The sequence below is a fragment of the Sitodiplosis mosellana genome, unplaced genomic scaffold (genome assembly GCF_009176505.1).
Source record: "Sitodiplosis mosellana isolate CC-2019 unplaced genomic scaffold, AAFC_SMos_1.0 Smas_scaffold_21, whole genome shotgun sequence".
NCBI classification, from domain to species: Eukaryota; Metazoa; Arthropoda; class Insecta; order Diptera; family Cecidomyiidae; genus Sitodiplosis; species Sitodiplosis mosellana.
The window spans coordinates 854539-875393 of NW_022595263.1; the positions used below are offsets into that span (position 1 = coordinate 854539).

The following is a 20855-nucleotide window of genomic DNA, read 5'->3' on the forward strand; positions in this document are numbered from 1 at the left end:
TATTGTTTCGTCGACCGGGTTGTATCATGCGACAGTGACAGTAGTACAGCGTCACATGCGCATACATGTTTCATATTGCACAATAATATTTATGATCTTTAATATGCACGTTGTACTAGTACCTTCGAGTGCACCAGCAAAAGTACTCTCCATCCACGCAGAGGTTAGTGCCATTTACAGTTTTAATTTCATTTTACATAGGACACTAGTCGATTCAACGTTGGGTGAAATAGATGTAGAGGATACTTGCAACAATTTATGTGACTTTTTTTTACAATTTCCATTTCTTTATTTTTGATCCAAAATTTGGTTTTCCTTGAATACATTTTTTTTTGGTTCTTGAAGGTTTTTCATATGAAAATTTTTGTCAAATCGAATGAACGTCTGATATTTGAATATTCGAAAGTCGTTGCTCCTGCAAAACAAATGTTCTGTTGAAAGTCGAAATTATTGAATAAATTCTTTATTTCATTAAGTGGCTTTCATGAAGCTCATCCATCAAACGAAGAGTTAATTATACTAAAAATGTTCGTTCATTCGCAATGACCCACAGAATGTTGAAAATATGAGAAATACTCAAGCATGTGAAAGTAGACTTGAAATACATTGTTTGAATTTTGCTCTGTATACGCCTGCCTTTATGCGCAGCATTTACCAGAAATTGCCTAAAGTTATGCAATTTCTTGAATTCCAACTAAATTTCATTCAATAAATGCATATTTTTTTCAGCTTCGAACTATTCCTTCAGAAGTTGTAGGATTCAGAATTATCATTTGCATTCAATTTGTCAAAAAAAGGATCGAAAAAAAATTCCCACCAAACAAATTTTTAGTAGGTGTAAAGTGATTTGTTTTGGGCAAAAAATAATCATAAAAAATCAATCGAAATTATTTGAACATATGCTAACCAATTGTTTGATGTTTATTGCGGCCGGAGTCACTGTTTACCTGTTTTGTTTTGTGTGCTTGAAATCACATCAACTTCTATAAAATGCAATAATAACAAACCATTTATTTTAACGATCAAACCGATAACACACTTACCGGGTATGCTCCGTACTCCGACGGCGGCAAAGTGAAAGCATAAAAGTTTCATTCATAAAAAAGTAGCAGCAGCAGCAACAGCACTAGCACAGCACATCGTTGCGTATTAATAAAGCTATTCGAAAAGTACGAACTACGAAAATGTGGCATAGAACAGAAAAACGAGTTTCGCTCCGTTGTGCTCGCTCTTTGCGTTTTGTTCCATCCATCGTTTGTTCGCATACTGAAATGCGCAACCACAGTGCTATTTTATCCATGCAACGCGAAAAGCTTCATGTACCGCTTGGTTTGTTTCGTAAATAAAATATGTTCGTAGCACGTGGTCGCATCAAGATATATGAGTTCAAACACAACACATTAACGAGCCGACAAATACAGCGAACGAACGAGATGGATTGTATGCGTTGAATGGAACGGAGCGGGTCGACAATAGCAAAAAAAGCACATAACTCGTATTTTAATGGCCGGTTTGCTCCTCCTTCTGAAATATGGCTGACGCTGTCTCTATCACTCATTTTGTTTGCGAGACGGTGTCATTGTATGTAAATATGCTTTTTCACGTTTGGATCTCAATAAAGATCCTTTTTAAAGCTATTTTTAATGAAAACGTTTATTATATTTGGTAGTTATTTATTATTTTTCACTTTTAACTACTAGTTTTTCCTTTAAATATGGGTAAACACAACGAGAGATACAGCGAATTTCTTTTTCTACAGAAAAAGTGCTAGTGGTTAGTTACTTCGGTCGACAGATGTCGTTGGGTGTCAAGAAGTTTTCGGCAGCTTTTATAGCCGTCGTTCTATGATTTTTCGTCAGATGGCTTCCCAAAGCAATGAAAAGATTTTTCAAAACTTTCATTTCTTTTGAATGTAGCTGAAATTCAATCAGTGAAAAATAAAACATCACGAATTATTTATTACTTTTATTTTCTATTTTATTGAATCCATATATTATAATTATAAATTACATTTCATTTAGTTGTTTTTTTCTGTTTGCTGTTTAAGATTCTTTTAGTTATAATATGGATCTTATTGACTAAGTTTTACTCCTTTTTCTTACTTGTCGTTTATTTACGTATACATTCACGATTCACAAAGAATACTATTCATTACGTGTCCAAATGAAATGAAGGGGGGGTTAGGTGAAACAGTTTTGCCAAACAACAGAAATACATTATAGATAGAAACAAAGAGACAAAAAAGACAGATGATAATGATAAACAAACCAATCAAAATATACACAATGTTTTCTTTTTCTCTGAATGAAAAGAAAGTTTTTTTTTTCAAAAAAAATCGGTTCGTAAATTGCCTCGACCGACAAATTATGACCACTCCATTGGCAGAGTGTCAATAGTGCTGTACCATCCGTAAAAAAATAATGAGCATTTCGCTAGGTAAAATTCATAATATTCAGTCGCTATACGCAATAAATCGAGATCAAAATTAAATGTACAATGAACCAAACGAGAAAAAGAATCAAATGTTGAGAACTAATAAACTGAAAGGAAAACAATCAAAAGCAACCATAACTATGCACAATTGCACACTAATGCTTTCTCTATATTCACGTTGTTGAATGATGAAAGAAATCGTCAATATAATTAATCAATACACTTATAGTTGTAATACATTTTTAATATTTTTTTTTATTTTTTCCCTTCTTTTCAGATGTCAAATTGTGCCACTGGTTTTCCATCTTTATGCAGTAGCAATAATAATCATAATAGTTAATTATCAATAAATTTTTAATGCAATATTCATATAAACGTCACTAGATTATTACGTATTTCGATTAACTTTTGCATGGGGCTTCTAGATTTAGTTCCTGATTTATTTTTACTTTTTTTTTTTCTTCTTTTGCATGTTCATTTGCGGTATTTTGTATATGTTGTTCATGCCGTGAACACAAGGAATTCCACTTCATCATTACGTATATTGTTGTGTTTTGTGTTTCTTTGAAAGAAATTTATGTTCGAATGTGGTTTTCATTTGAAACTATTCGATTTTTACAGGATTTTTTTGTTGTTGAAAAAAAAAACTAAAATTCATATTCATTTCCTTGAGCTCAGACTTTCTTGGCAGGGTTATTGTGTATAGTATGAAAACGAGTAATCGCTTTCCTTTCGTCATGAGATAGAGTGAGTAAATCGGTATAGAATTGGTTCAGTGTGTAACTAAGAAACATGTACAAATGTTCAATAGCTAATGCTTTCACTTGTTCATAACATCTAAAAATCCCAAAAATGGTGTAAGATTAATTAAGTACATTTTCCAATGAAATCGTGTGTCATTTTTGAATCTCTTATGCAATTTATCATCTAATTAAATCATTTTAAAATTGTTGTTGTTTTTACTGAAATTTTTCTTTTTCATCAACGTTGTGGTTCAAAACGGTCACTTAGAACGTGTTTCGCAATCGAAAACAAATGCGTTCAATAAGTTGTTTAGTTTTACCAGTAATGTATACGTTTAATCCTATCAATAATTTATACTTTCACAGTTGTTTTAAAATTTAAATTAGGTGTTTTTGTTTTACGTATATTCATTTGTCGTATATTTTGTTTCGTTTGTTGCCATTAAGTTAAGCATTCATTTGGTTGGCTGCTTTTTATTCGGCATTTTGAATGGTTTGCACTTAGGAGAATAAGAAAAAAAACAAATCTCATAAAATACTTGTACATTTTTTGCAATGAATTTCTTTTGACCATTCCAAAAACTAAATTTTGGTGGTTTGTTGTTTTTATGCCAGTTTTAATATGATTCCTTGCAAAACTTTTTTGTTTTCTTTAAAGCTCCTTATCAAATAGGTTTTGTATTATACTTTAGTGTTGTGTGTTTTTATTACCTAATACATACGTATTGAATTTTTGCGGAATATTTCTATTTTTTTACTCTTTTCTGCCTGTTCAAACGGTAGTTTAAACTAAAAGAAACACAATATCATTTTATTTACAAAAAAAGTTGACGATAAACACAATTTTTTAATAATTCATACAAATAAAATGAAAGTGGCAAAGACTTTTTTCATTTTTAGAGTTCAGAACATTTGCAAAAGACATTTAAGAAAAATAATACCAACAAATTGTAAACATTTTTAAATCAAAATCTTAGCATTTAATAGGATGAAGAAAACAATCACTGGGATAGAAAGAAAAATATTGTTTCATCGAAAATCATTTTGTTACTTGTGGATTCAAATATAAGACACACGCCTGTTTAATCAATACATAAATTACGCTTTAAGAAGAAGAACAATAACAAAAAATTGCAAAAAGACAAAATCGAACCAATTTCCATCGAGCAACTGCAACATCACCGTCATTCGACATATTCATGGATAAAATTGCTTGCACGTGATTATTCTCTTCTTTTTTCTTTTAATTCTTTGGCACCGTATACTGCAAAAAATGCAACGATTAAAGTAAACTCAAACCAGTGAAATAAAAGCTTATGATGAACGATCGAATTTTGATGGTGGTTGCTTCTTAATCTTCTTGTTGTTTCTCTTGTCTCCGTTTATAAAATAAATATCATAAAAATTTTCCCAAAGAAAAATTTCAATTGCACATCAAGAATTCGAAAGACGGGAGTGTTTATTTTTTTCATCGTATTCAGTTTTATTGTTAGAATTGGTTTTTTTAGTCGCTGATCAAGTTGTCCCAAATAGATCGTTAATAAATTGAAATGTTTGCGGGTGATTAAAAGAATCACTGAAACCCATACTGAGATTTCAGAAACCAAAAAAAGAACATTTACTGAATACCATAAATTATCTGATTTTCTATGGGGTCTTGGTTTCTTTTTTGCCAATGTCTGTGTGTCTTGTATCGATTTAAAATCTATAAATTTGCAATTTGCTTAATCTGTGTATCTTTCTGCTGTCTTCAATTGTCTACCTCTATTCTTCACTACATTTGAATCTACTGATTAGAGAGTATGAAATGGCTGGGGAACAAAATAAAAAAATAAACAAAATAAATAAAGATATCTGATGCATTTAAAAGAAAAGAAGATAGGAGTGACAGACTATGGTTTCTTTCTAAAGCAAATTAGCCTTGAAATATTTTGTATTCTCCGCAAAATGAGATTGAGTGAGAGCTTAGCTTTTTCTTCTACGGCTTTTTTTTACACATACTAATCCATCATCATATATTATTACTTTGTATTCAGTTTTATAGTAGAGTAAGGATTTTTTTCTCATTATTTTACGTAAATTTAGTGTATTTCATAATGTTTTACTTCAATTTACGATTATTATATTAAACTGTTTCTTTTTTTATTTCGTAATTTTAATGGGTGTGTGAGTGAAAATTTATTGATCGTGTACAGATGCGGCGGCTTTTTGAGCTTGTGCCTGTTTCTCTTGTTCGTTGAGCTCTTTGATTGCTTGAATTTCCTTTTTCAATTTCATGCGCCGATTTTGGAACCAAATTTTGATTTGTCGTTCTGTTAGGCATAAAGCATGCGCCATTTCGATGCGACGTCTTCGGGTCAAATAGTGATTTGTGTGGAATTCTTTCTCCAATTCCAACGTCTGGTACCTCGTATAGGTTTGTCGGCCACGTCGACGTAATCCATTGGCACCTTAGGAGAAAAAAAAAACAGAGAAAAAAAATCGTTAATAACTCCGCCCGTTTCCAAAAAATTGTGATAATTTCTTGAATTGCCACGTTTGCGTAACAGGTATTTTTGCGACTGAAAGTGTGATTTATAGCGAATCCACAAAATGTAATGTGTCACGGTCACTTTTCTTGAGAGAATTGAGCGCACTTCAAGTACCTACCAAAAACGTATTACATTTGTAATTTTCAAATTGGGTAATCGTTCTGAAAATGGCAGTTACATGAACATTTTCATTACTTTTTAATATTTTCACATTCAAATGAAGAGAGAGAGACATGCTAAACGAGAATCTATATTTCTTAAACGCAAATTCTTTACATGACGATTTGCGATTAAATGTTCCAACTTGTTTTCATTTCTTCAAACCAAATTATATGCTTAAAACACAAACGGAAAAAAATTGCAAGAGGAACAACACTTAAAGCGAAATTGAATGCGATGCAAAATTAATGGCCGTTAACCCTCTATTAAAAATTCGGTGGCATGGTGCATCGCGTTTCGTGCAAGTAGGTTTTCCCTCAATAAATGACCATTGTCATGGCTTAATGTAATTTGCATCTCCATCTTCTGCATTTATGTAGCACAAAAACACGGTATTGAAGGTATTTTGGTAAGAAAAATTGTTTTCCGATTTTTTTTTTCACCGGATGAAAATACTTCCTTTGGCTGTATTTGCAAAGAATTACTTCAGAAAAAAGGACACTTGCTTTGACGATATTTCATTCATGATGATCATATTAATTTGCTGTCGTGCTTGCAGTTACGCAAGAAAATCCCTTTCAGAAGCAAATATGCATTCATTCTACCATACTTTGTGTCGGTTCAATAACTCATTCGATTAGTAGCGATTATTATGTTTGCTGCTGCCGGGCGGGGTAAGTAAATGCCTTCAATATGATAAAATATGGAAAAATTGTCGAAATTTGCAGGCAGTAGAGAGGATACTTAGTCAAAAATTCGGTTGCCATTTGAATACAGGAGTCGATCGATAATAATATATAGTATTATGTTCGAAAACATGTAGTTTCCGCGAATCACTTACGCATGAGAAAATCACGCCACTGCTTACAGAGCAGAGAAAACGGTTTAGAGATGATTGCGGCTTCGACATTTTTATGCTGAATAATCATTCAAAATGAACGAAAAGCCCAAAAGCACGAAGATTTTCGCCATAATTTATGGTTCAGCTGGGTATTTCAGCTCTATCGTTTTACTCTGATTGGATGGCTCCAGCAACGCGTTGTGCTCATCTTTCCCATTGATGAAATCAGCCAATTGGGCGAATCCTATGCAGTTGAGGTCTTGAAATCTATTTGCTCGGAAAAATATCCGCTTCAGACAAACGGTTCGTGTTCTTAAGCACAAGTGATTTGTTTCAACGGAGAAACGAAACAAAAACTACATCTGATGCGAGCGTCCAGTTGTTGTGCTGCGTAATAGCGCACATATGGGTTTCATCGAATTAAATGAAGGATGAAATTGAAAAAATAAACAAAAAAATTTGCTCATTGATGCAGAAACATGGAAGCAACTTCTCCAATCATTTGATTTGAATTCGATTCGAAGGACAAACAGATAGGGTGACTGAAAATAATACAAAATCGAAATATTCGGTTGTTCAAACCAATGATATTTTCGAAGAAATTTATCAATATATTCAGATCAGACTAATTGGAGAAGTTATCAATGGAAATTATGCGACCAGTTCATTTGGTTCGTGTCAATTAATGTGAATGCCTGAAATTTGTCGATAGTTTGACTTTTGGATGGATGCAAAGATTTCTGCCTGGCAAAACTGAAGTGATTCAAACAAAAGAAGTCGATTTCCTTATGTGACCTTCTGCTAAACAAAGTTTATTTAATTGAATAGAACCAATATATTTGCCAAATAATAACTTGGCTTTATTCTTTGCGATCGAACCCACCCGAGTAGCAAAAATCTCAGGCTTGCAACCAAAATTTGTTATAAATCGGTTTCAATTCAGTTATTCGCAACAAAATATGTTATAGAACAGTTGCAATGTGGTTTTTAGGTAACAAGACATCCGCTTTGTTATATATAAGTTATAGAAAAGTTATTTTTAAGTTGCAGAAAAGGAGAAATATTTTAACAAATTTACCAACTGGTTGCCAGATAACTCATAATCTCAAAATTTTATTGTAACGTTGCTGCAACTACGATTTGGTTACATACGTAACCATGATACGTCAGTGCATTTCACCTTGTCAAACATTCATACATTTGGTCCAAGAATGCAATTCCTGTTGAAGAATTTGCCAAGCTAATGAGTTTCGAAAACGTTGAGAACGTTAAACGTTTCGCGTTGGTGGATTTCATCCAATCCAAAACCAATCATTACGATAAAAACAGAGAAATCACAAAAAAAAACAACTTGTGTTGAAACTACTTCATTACTATCTTTCTTGTTACAATAACGTAATTCAAGTTATAATTAAGTTACATTCATGTTATATAGAGGTTACAGTAAGGTTACTTCAACTAAACATATTGAATGTAGATATGTTGCATAAAGAAATAGAATTTGGCTGTCATTAGAATTCTTTCCGTAAGGAATACATCGCCTAATCAAAATTCTGTGGCAATAAAATAAAATCATGGAAAACAAAACAAAAATAGACCAATTTCATTGAAACTATCGTGGGATAAAATCAAAAAGAATGGAAATTATAGAAAAAACGTAGAGAATTGTTCAAAAATATGCTGGCATCCAAAATATTGTTTGACATTGAAACGCAAAATAGAATTTTATTTGTTACTCTTACGTTTATACAACATTTCAAAAACTGAAATGCAACTTGAATAACACAAGTTGTAAATATGTTGCCGAAATGTTTTTGCAACGTGTTTTTATATGATGAAAGTCTAGATGGAAGCTAAGAAGTTCCTGCAACATTACTACAATGTAGCAGTATTGTTACAACAATTCCAAGGTTCTATTTGAGTTACATTTGAGTTTTAGTAACAATGGCAGTAAAAATCGCCATATTTACTGCTGTTTGGAATTTTTTGCGCATCGATGCGTTTGTTCTTTCGAAAATAAAATCGAATTTATCATATATTTATGCATTTTCAACATTGCGTTTTAGCTAATTATTATAATTTTGACATTATAAATCGTATTTGAAATGGTTTGAGATAGTTAAACGAAAAAATTAAAAAAATTGAAAAAAAATATTTTGCACATTTTTTCTCAAAATTGCATTTTTGAAGGGCGCGTGAATTTTAAGAGCCTATCGTGGCCACTATTGACGACAAAATGACATTCGTTGTAAAATTTCGATTTTGAAAATGTTCAAAATCGGCAAAATATTTTCATTCTCACACATATATATGTAATTGCCCAGCGATTAAATATTTTTCAAGTTGAATTTGGCAAAGATAGAGATAAATGATGATGCCGTTGAAAGGAATGAATTGAAGAATGAACATTCAAATTGAAACTCGATAGTAACTTTATTGAAACTTTCTTTGGTTATAAAAAAGTTATATTTTGGTTATATGACAGTATGCGATTTATGAGCATGGCTATTGCAACGATATAATAACATAACTAAAATCGAATTATAACCGAATTATAACCAATTTGTTACAAATAAGCCCCGCCTCGCGGCTAAACAGCTTACAATACGGTTATTGTAACGTTACAAAGATCGGCTTGCAACATCTTTGGAGTTGTATTTAAGTTATAGTAACCCATTTGCAACCGGGAAAAAGGGGAAATTTGCTACTCGGGCAAGCATTGGTTTAACTTTTTTGAAACAAAGGACTGGCAGATTTGATATTCCTTTGCAACAGAATATAAATATAACAACAATGATTTGTTATTCAAACGGAAAGACTGTTTCCGAAAGTGAATTGGGCAGAAGGAGACTATCGGAAAGAGCACAGGATATAATACAAACTTCTGCGCCGACACTTTGGTTGTCGTAAACCGTGGCAAATGGCAAATGTTTTTTGAAATTGTGCTCAACTATTCCGTGATATTGAAAATGTTATTCGGCCTTACGACAATGACTACGGCGATGACGACGACGACCAACAAATCTAATGGAAAATGCTTACTTCATATGCATAAATTCGACAAAGCCGGGGGGCTTTCGATTTTTGTCGATTGTGCACAAGCTCCGGCACAAATGAGGGTTTACACGAAATACATCGATACGTATGGGAACCAGTATGATGGTCACATTTGACGTGATTTCGAGCGAAAATAAACTTGTTCCTTCCCTCTCGAAGTGTTTACGATTTTTTTATGCATTTAAGTTTCCGGAGAACAAAACGAAATGGCCGATTCGGCGTGCGTTTATTTCGAAATATCACGAATAATTATTGACAGTGATTATCTGAAAACGATGCCATTATATTCACATCGATCGTCCAATGAATACAATGATGCTAGAATCATGTTTGCTGTCATAATAAAAAGTTCTAATGGTGGCAATTCGCTGTGTGTTATCTTGATTTTAATAAATTTTTTCGAACGTTCGTACTGCCTTCGATGCCGAACAGAATAAATGGCCTCGTCTAACGAGTTTTTTTTCTTCTTCTTTTCTCATCTGCACTGAGTGAACGTATGCAGCTTTGTGATAATGTTACATTGCAAATGAAGCGATTAAAATCAAATGAATTACGGAATGACAGGCGTCAAGAAAAACAACATCCGACTCGAGTGTTTCATTGAATAATTTTAACGATGATTCATGACGAATAAAAAAATGGAACCACCCATAGAACAAAATGCTATTTTTGGAAATGAAAATCCACTTGAAATTATCGACGAGATTAATTAACATTCGAATTGAAGATTAAAAGTGATTAAACCAATTTTGAACCTGCACATTTCGAGAATTTGGTACATTTTTCATTTCACATATGTACCCAAATATAAACTGAACAGTGGTCGAAAAAAAGATGCACATTTGTTTATTACAAATAGAAATATTTTATGAGAATTAATTATTCATAAACATGCTTTATAAAGGTTGTAATATTTGTCTCACTAAAGCACTTGTACACATGGAGAGCGTAGAGCGGCACAGAGATGGGATGCCTTCAGCTTTGCCGTGCACTTATGCGTACCGGTTTTATTCACACGATTCATGGTATATTAAGTTTATTGTATATTAGGTGTTAAATCAGATAAATTTTTGCATAATACCGCATTATACCTCGATACCGAGGCTCTCAAGTATCAAGTACACAATCACAAAACATGCATGCAATGCCAGAAACAAGAGCGAGCAAGCGAGAGAGAAAGAGAGCGAGTTGAAGCATTGGATTCATGCAAAGATTAGCACGCTCTTATAACCGTGAATTCGCTCGTGTTTCATATTTCCTATGTGTGCCGTACACACCGAGAACGAGAGACAGCATCGCCAGAATGTGTTTGTTCTATTATTCGGGTTGAACCGAACCGAAATACACACCGATTTCGTTTGCATGCTTGAGCACTAAATAAACAGTGTTCATTTGAAGTCAGAGACCATTAAAACGCATATACAATGTACGCCTTTCGTAGTAATGAAGAACCAAAATATGAAATATCGCGTGTAGCACGAGCTTATGCATTTATATTTGCGAACGATTCTATGCGAAACGACAACAACGGTTCAATTGGTCCCAGCAAGCGGACCAAACACTCAAGAAAGCAGCCCAAAACAACAACAACTAACACATTATTTATATATTCATAATCACTGTGATACATTTTTCATATTTATTAGCTAATACCGGCATATTTTTAGTTTGCGATATGTATTTTCGCGAGGCGAATCCATGTTCCAACGGATTATTGATGATACTGTCTGCATTGCAAATAAAATCATTTTTCTATTTCATTTAAGTTTTTGTTCTGAACGAACCGAATAAATTTTGTTTTGTAGGAAATAAACCGAGACATGTTTTGGAGGTATTTTGGTAACTATGTGTGTGTGTGTGTGTCTCAAATGCGACAATATTCGGCCATAGTTTTCAAAGTGGTTGTGTAACATAATGTCTTTAAAATTTATTGAGTGTCGACGAACATATGAATTTGCTATGGTCTTTTACAAGAGCTCGGTGCTATTTATACCTTTGAAATTACGATATTTATCATGAAAATTGCTCTCGATGAAATATTTCTGAACACGAAAGCCTTTCGATTATTAAAAGGTGCTAATCCTGCAGTTGGTGCTCTTTGTTTCCACTTAATTACCTTTATTATGCTACAAATTGCTTCTTCATTTCTAGGTCTTCTTCAAAATTATGGCAAGATTACATCAAATTTTAATTAAACCATATATTTCTGGACGGTTTTTGATATGTGTTCTGGTTTCACGCATTTCAAATTCATAATATTCTTTCAGAGAAGTGAACCAAAACGAAAGTGCATGTATGAGTACCGTCATAGCATATTCCGGTTATTTTCCAGTGTAATCAATATAAATGATTCGAAAATGACACAACTTCTGCTCCAAATTCATCATTTTAGAATGAAGGATCATAGATTGTTATAAAATACTCTCGGTTAATTAGAACTAGTTTAGTTCCTTTGATTATTATTGAAAGAAGTAAAAAAAATCTCATTAAAAGAAAATTGTCTGTTAAGTCAAGTATTTGGAGCAACATTGCCGATGATATAAAATGTATGAAAGAAATCCCGATTTTGATTCTAGCCTTCTAACCACATTGCCTTTTCCTTGCGACATGTAATTCTCATTAACCTGATGGGTTTTGCAAAACTGGATTCACGTTTGAACTCGCATGACATGAGTCATACAGCATAGCAAAAAAATAAGTAAATGGTAATTTATTATAATTTAATTCAATTAAGAATAAGATGGAAAACAAGGGAGACCAAGTCGCAGAACAACGAACCATTGCAATTGAATGCACGGCGTGCAAACGAGTGGTGAAAAAAGGTACACATCGAACCGAAGAAAATCAAGAATGGAAATGTGGAGATGGTCGAGTGCATGTGGAGAAAACGTGTACCAGAAGTGACCGATGCACGATTTGCAATGCAATAATCATGATTATAGCAGAGCCAATCTGGTTTGACTGTATAATTTGGCTTTGTTTTTCATCTTTTTTTGTCACTCTCAGCATGCATTTAAATTGAACTGAGCTGCGTTGCTCATAAAGTGTTCTTCCACCCATTTTTCTTATGTACATTTTAAATTCAACGACACACGATAGCCGTGCTGAAGTTTTGATTGAATATCGTTAAACGAAGCTTGTTAAAATGGAATGAAGTTCATTCTTACTGAAATCGGATTGAATGTTCAGTACCTCACTTATCACAATTCCTCCTGACCTTTTTCACTTTTGCATTTCAAATTCAGTCCATTTTTCAGTGGAATAAAATATTACAATTCCAAGTTAAAATACTTGATTTAATGAAGAAAATTCTTTGAAACTCACAAGAAAACTATAAAAAAAATTATTTGAAAATTGCAATTAGAACAAACTTCAGAGCACAAGCAACAACAACAAAAAGACGTGAACCACGTTGAAAATATCCCAAAAATGCCGTAGCCGAAAGCAACGTAAATCGTACGAGAGCAGCAAAGCCATTTCTCACACCACATTTTTCATTGCGTTTTTTTAGGGTCGTTCATAAAGTTATATTGGCAACATCATTCTTGTCGGCTCTTCTTTTTTGTGCTGTGCATACGTTTTTTTCATTGGTGCAGTACGGTTAGCATGTGTGTCGTACATCGTTTGGCCCGGCTACATGTGTGTATATCGCATTGGCTCTTTTCCGCTTGGATACCCACAGGCAAACAGTGACATTTCAAATGGGTATGGATGTCTCTTTCAGTCGCACAGCATTTGTATATGCGACGACATTCGTCGTCGGAAGCCATTAAAAATTATTGAGTGTCTTATTCTAGCACATGTTTTACCATTCATTAGTTTTCTCACTCGTGACAACCATTAAAATGAAGAAAACAACACATAATCACGCATTTAAAATACGGCCGTATACACACACACATGACGAAAATTCTATTTCGAAGACTCAATTGTTGTTGGATTTCGGCGATAAAAATTAAGTAATCAACCTCTTGGGTGGTCATCTGACCATTTAATGATATTCACAAAATGATTTTCGTTGACACTGGTTTTGGATTAGGTCTCAATTTGAAAATTGAATTGTTGCATTTCGTTTATTATCAGACAAATGGAAGAAATCAATTTTGGAGTCGATAAAAGGTACATTGTTACGCTTTTGATTCATTTCGATTTCTTTGTGTTAATTCCGACAACATAAGACATTTTTCGCGGGAGAAGTAAATGAGAGGAAAAAAAAGCGACGAACGCATTCGTTGAAAAATGTTCTTGATGTTTGCCGATGTATTTGGTTGGAGCATTTTTTTGCTCACACACTTTCCATCGCATAATGGAATGTAGCTGAATGGAGGGAACATTGATGAAAATGCATGAAATTCAGCGGTATCGTTTGTGTATTTAATTTGGCCGTTGAAAAATCGCACAGCCATTCCCTCTCTAAAGTTTCTTTTTTCTTTATCATCATATCTTTGGGTCGGGATTTTTTTCTTCGTTCACACAGTCGAAGAATATTCTTAAATTCATTTGAAATAAATTGATGATTATCAAAGTGATCGTGGAGCTAAAATCAATTTCCGTCTCACTCTCTAGAGATAGCGAGAGAGAAACGAAAAGTATTCCAAGTGTTCAACTGGTGCTTTCGGTACGACGTAATGAGAACGAGATTCTTCACATAATTTTTCCTCTGTGTTCCGCTGTTTACTTAGAGTAAACAAACCATTTTGATTGTTACTCCTTTTAACTGATGCAGTGCATGAAATCAGAGGTGTATTAAACAATTTCGATTGGATACACTCAACTAACTTTATCGACCACTGCGACAACAAGAAGTGCACATGCTGTGCTGAAAATTGCATAGATTTTCGATTCTCTCTCATTACTATCGCCTGCCAGCGAAACCATGTACAAAACGCTAACGATAGACCCACACGCCGGTGTACTGCAAAGCACTTTGAAACGAACTGCAAAGCAGCAGTCGATATCTGGCTGTTGTGTTCTTATTATCATTGTCTTAGCTCCGCTACATGTTCGAACGTGGAAGAAAGAAAACTAACAAATCCGATTCAAGTGTTACCGAATCGAGTTCATTTTAGGTGATCGACCGTGTGGCATCGAGCGAACACATCTAACACAACATTTCGTGGAATTACTATGGCAATCAAATATTTTCTCTGGCGAACTCAAGCTTGCACGCTTTGAAAATGCATTGCCCCATTATTTACAAATAAAAGTAGCAAACACTCCCGAAAAGAATGGAGCATTAAGTGTTTAGTTTTGCGGTTGACTAAAGTCTTGGTTTCGTTGTTTTGTCGTCTGATATTTGTGTATCTTTTTAACTTGTATTGACATGAAATATGCGCTTTTAAGTACTTCACCGTTGTTCGTTTCAATTCCAAAATATCACTTAAATATTCATCTCATACGCCAAATGTTTATTTACGCTGATCGCTCATTGCATTGTCTGCCATTGTCCCTCCATTTTTCACATCGCCTCAATTATCTATAATAGATTTTTTTATTGTTGTTGTCGTTGCTATCCGAACATCTAAGTGTCCTCTTTCTTTCGATCTGCCATTGAGATTTTGGCACGCAACTCTCACTTTAATGATACAATACACGGAATCGCTGTTTCATTTTCCACAATCTCAACAGAGCCAAAGCAACAATGCCACTCTCTTCTATCCTCCGATGTTCATTACAGCAAGCCTCCGGACCAAACAAACACCAAGAGAAGAGGACATTTTTCACTCTGTCTTTCTTTTTCTCTCTCACTCTCTTTCTCTCTATGTCCCTCACTGCTGTTATAAACTGTCGGGTGAATTAGTCTCCTCTTCATCTAGCTAATATTCGTGTGCATTGTGTATACATAATTTGAAAAGTCAACTCCGGAAGGATATTATAATGCTATGAAATAATAAATATGTAATTAAAGTGCTCTACGTTATGCGTATAGGCAGCATTTTTCGTCTGTACATAAATTTTGTTGGTGGTGTGGAACAGAGCCAGAGAGAAAGAGAAGAGAGCGGCCATCCAACGGCAACTGTATGCTCATGAAGAGCATTATTGTTTGTCACTGAACAATTTCGGTGTTGGTAACGATTTTTTCCCGCTGAAATCAAATTGCAAGACGAGATGGAAAAAGACAAATTCCCAATGGAGAAATGCAAAGCGATATCGCACACGATACATCGAATTTTGTGCTCGGTAAAGTGAGTAACAGTCAAACCATGGCTCCACTATATTATGTGATCTTAAGACAATGCAAAAGAAAAACGATTTATGTAACGATTTTAATTGGGTGCCATACAAAATGCTTTAATGCTATATTTATACGCGGCGCAGAACCACCCTCGCAACTAAATTTATTATGCACGTTTTGTTTTTCTATCGTCGCTGAGCGAAGCGCATTTTTTTTTGTCTGTGAGCGTGTTGTTTCTTTTCTGGTGAGCGTAAAGGAATTATTACCGGGATTTGTTATTCTTCTGCACAGCACCAAGCACTGATTACTGTTAATAATTCCAACCGCTACGACATATGCACCGCTTTATCTCGCTTTCGGTGTCTGTATGATTTTCATTAAAATCTACTTTACTCGGATCGGTCGCTTTGGCGCGCCGCGTCTTTGTACGAAACCAATTTTTGCGACACTTATCCGCGACTGGCATCGCACAGGTTCAACTGTGTTACCACAGTACATTGCTAATAGCCATAAAATAGCAAATGTTCCACGCATTAAATTATGTCGGATGAATTTTGCAAATCCAAAAATGAGTATGTGTAGTACGTTTTTTTGGCTGTTGCCTGCGTCAGCATGCAAATCGATCATTGCCGATTTAGTTTCGTTTGGGTGTATGGAAAAAAAATCCACAACAAAAGCATTATAATTTCTCGATTTTGGTTCTTACTAAATTTAGATTTAGAACGAAGAACACTAAATTATATTGGGAGAGGAGAGTAATGAAATTACACCTAATAATCGCCACTTCAAATGAATGAATTCAAATACATACTCTTCGGTTCGTTCGTTTTAGTTCCAGTTTAACCATCAAAACGAGGTCCAAAAAGGAAGCACAAAAAATCAATGTTCCTTAAATGAGGTCTATTCAGGTTTCGCCATAGAAATGGATGAAAGCGCGAATTATATCCTACATTTTCTGCAATACAAAGCACCATCACCAGTGCCATTATTAAGGCACAGGTTTTTTTTTCCTTCGTGTTGGTACTCGTTGGTTCGTTCGTTCCGTTCGTATATTATATTTCAAAGAATATATTGTGACGTGGTTTCTAAAATGTATTCTACGTTTTTGGATGCACGGTCGTAACAGTAACAGCAGCACAACACACTAGCAATTCTAATGGCAGTGCCACTGGAAGAATGGGTAGGAAAAGCGACAAAGCGAATGGTTCGATGCGAACGAATGAATGCGAGGGAGCGAGTGAAGAGGAGAGCAGAGAAAAAGAAAAAAACACGCCATATAATACGGTAAAGCAATAAATATAGCATGAGACTTGATTTATTGCCTTTGTCGCTGGTGGAATTCTTAAGACGAATATACTGTGTGTGTACCGGAGAGAAGGAGGTCTTGCGCGCTCGCACACACACACATACATACATACACACAACAAACAACAGCAAATCCAGCAAAGCGATATCGAACACGTAAGCGAAAGCAAGACACACTCAGCCATTTTTCGGTTGTGTGTCGTCCGCCACAGAACGGAACGTGAAAGTGAAAGAGAGCGAGAGGGAGAGAGATGGATGAAATATATGTATATACTATATATAATCGAAAATCCACGCCATTTCTCATGCGTTAAGATGCTAAAACATTAGCGGCGCAAACAAACGACGAAGTGAACGAGTTTTTGGTCGTTTTCGTCGAAAATATACGATATCAGGGAATGTGTGTGTGTGTGTGCGTGATCAAAGTTTTTCTCTACTTTATAATTGCACGACGGTGTGTTTGAGTACGGCAAATGCGATTATCCATCTACTTTATGCATTGTTTAACACATTTTAATAATTTATTTGGATACACGTTAAATTTTTAATTTGTTATTTTATTGTAAAACCCTTGATTGTAAATTGCCGTGCGACGCACACGGTGAAACTTATATCGTTTGGCAAGAAGGTGAATCGCCAATAGAAACGAAATAAGCCGAGAGAAGAGGCTTTGATTGTGTAACCTCCATTTCAATAGTATCGTACAAAATCTTGCCGACTAATAAACACCTGCTTTTAGTGCAGTTTTATGTTTATATTCGCACGTAATTTTTCCATTGTATAGTTTGTGTCTGGGTCTATAAAAAAAAGCGGAGCAGTGGCCAGCATGCTGCTCACCTTTCAAGACACGGCTAATGATAATTATGCCCATGAACACGCCTCAAAATTTCACTTTCGCACTGACTGCACCAAACAGATTGACCAATTCTAATTACTGGCATTAAGCGTTCAACTTCGTTACACGCACACATATTGTGTGAGAATTGTGCCACTAGAAGCGAAAAATTTGCTTTATTACGCAATTTATTGTCTTTGCATAAAATACATGTGGGTATTCTTCGCAATAGGGCGAGAAAAGAGTGCAAATGTGTGAACATAAGAATTTCAGCATTAAAATATTTGTCCTATATTTTCTGCAGCAAATTCAAACAGTCATAATGTTTGTGAATCGCAAACAGTAATAATTTCGCTTCATATGTGTATTGGATGGAGACGACAAACAACGGTTACCAGAAAAAAAAGAGACGACGAGGGAAAAAATCGACCTATTTGCGCTGGTTGTATGTTATTTTATTTTTGTGCAATGTAATCAAAATGATAAAGATGGTGCGCTCGCGTTATTTCATCATGATATATTTGTTGGAGTCTCAGCATTTGTGCGTATATCTTTGGTACGGTGAGACTGTCGTCTTGTGAGTGTACCGGGAACAGCAGCCACGATTTACCAAGAAGAAGTACAGTCAAATGGAAGAAAAGAAAAATGGTACTATCAAGCATTTAGTTGAATGTTTTTTTTTTCTTCGTTCTGCTCTCGCACTCTAGTTTCGTCTTTGTAATTCTTCGAGTTTGAGCTCATTCTACAGTGTGTTTTCGGTTGTTGGCGAAATTGAGTGAAATCACCCCCTAAATGGCGTTTCATTTTTTCCTCTTGCTCTACTGTTTTCGACAAATGCTGTCAGAATCGTGTTATTATTACAACGAATTTCGACTGCTGCTGCTGCTGCTGCTACTGTGGCGCTGTTCACAATACCGAAATGCGATAGCGATAGCGTTGGAATGGTTTGGTTTGGATGGCGTTTGTGTGTGAGTTTTTCCTCGTTTTCCATAAAATTCAGTATGGAAACGGAGAAAAGGAGGAAAGTCCCTTTAGGCTTTTGCCAAATACAATAATTCACTCTCGATTCACGCTCTTTCTTCTCTAGCCCAATTCATGGCTGTTTCGTTGAACACTTATTCATGTACAAAAGAGCATCAACACCATTTTTATGCTTGTGTATTTCCATAAATGTAATATTTTTCAGCATCAAGACTCCCAGAACACGCTGATAAAAGCAAAAGAAGAAAGAAAAAAAAGCAACCGACGCGATTACACAGTGAACCATTCGTCTGTTCACCAAGAGAAATGAACAGAACACAGTCTCCACAAGAGACAGAGAGCGAGAGAGAAAATCATGGAAGGAAAAACGAAATAAGAGCGAAAAAAACGACACCGAAAAATAAATGTGGTGCAAAAGAAAAGCCTACGCCCTAGATATTTATGATCGTGGCACACATATTATGAAGAAGCTCTTATATCAATAATAGCCATATATACCGAATGCGAGAAAGAAAGAAACAGAGCGAATGGCACACATCGTTTTTATTTTTTCCACACTTAACGCACAGACGTACGGCGAATTTTCTTCATGCGCCTCGACTTTGGCATAGTTATTTCATTGTGCATTCTTTTCGTTTCGACCTCTCGAATTGTTGATTGCGCTTTCCTTTTCGCAAACCTCTCGAAATACCATACAATCGCTTTGTTCCTAATTTTATTCGCCGATTTTCATTTCTTTCGTTCCTTTTTTACTTTTTTTTGCTCTCTCTCTCTCTCTTCCTCTCTTCCTCTCTCTGCCGGGCATATAATTCACTCGGTTTTTACCTTTTGGAGAATGTATTATATCCTGGGAACGAAATGTGCGGCAATATATAAAATAAGATTTGTTTTTAGATTGCTTGCTTACGCGTGAATTACATTTTCTTTCGAGGTTTTTTTTTTGTCATGGCCCCATAATGCGATCCCAGAATTCGTTTGGCTGGAACAAGTGTACCAAAAACAAAAACAATAACTCAAATCAAAAGAACGTTTAGAAACGCCATTTTCGATTTAGGCGATTGGCAAAACGTAAAAATTGGCCGACGCTCCGGCTTCAAACTTAGCGTCGCCGAATTAAATTACATCACATTTCGACCAGAGATGAATTGGCCTGATTTTCATTATTCCCGCATTCAACGGCAATAAACAGATAAACGCACTCATAAATGATTATCTTGAGCTAGAGCAAGCGCGCACACGCACGCACTTTAATCGATAATTTGTATGTATCGTTTAAATTGCGTACACTTGAAGTCGTTGACCACAAAATCGGTTTAAATTGGTGTTTCTGTGATGTGTGTATGTTCAACCGCCTCGAATCCCATACGAGCCATAAAATGCCCATATACGCAACGCGTTCAATAACTGCTTTCATTTTTGATCAGTTTATTACATTTTATTGCCAATCACTTGCGTGCACCCAAAGAGTGAAAGAGATTCAACCAATTGCAAATGAACAAACAATCCCTTTCACGGCCTGCTCTATACAAAGATGATTTATTTGGATTTGCTATTTGTGCTAACGATACCTTTGTTGCTCCCAGAATCATAAATCTGGCCATATTTTTCGTATGACACTTTTGCGTCTTTTGGCTAAATATTTAAACACTTTTGTGAAACAACCATGGCTGCTTTTTCAAATATTTTTTTTTTTAGTTTGGAATCAATCTTGCAAAGAGTCTAGTGAATGATTGAGTAATAGACAAATTGCTTGTTCCATCGAAAAATCAGTACTGAACTCAATTGATGTCGGTGC

At 35.0% G+C, this 20855-nt stretch overlaps 1 protein-coding gene across 2 annotated transcripts in view; it reads right to left on the reverse strand.

Moving 5' to 3' along the window:
- Window positions 1-3598: 3598 nt before the first annotated feature.
- LOC129568581 (homeotic protein ultrabithorax-like) overlaps window positions 3599-20855 on the reverse strand; it is a 96845-nt gene continuing 79588 nt past the window's right edge. For both annotated transcript variants that reach the window (XM_055446636.1, XM_055446635.1), the window contains one exon: window positions 3599-5626. In XM_055446636.1, the coding sequence (XP_055302611.1) occupies window positions 5355-5626 (272 nt within the window). In that variant the 3' untranslated portion in view covers window positions 3599-5354. The remainder of the gene's footprint in view (window positions 5627-20855) is intronic.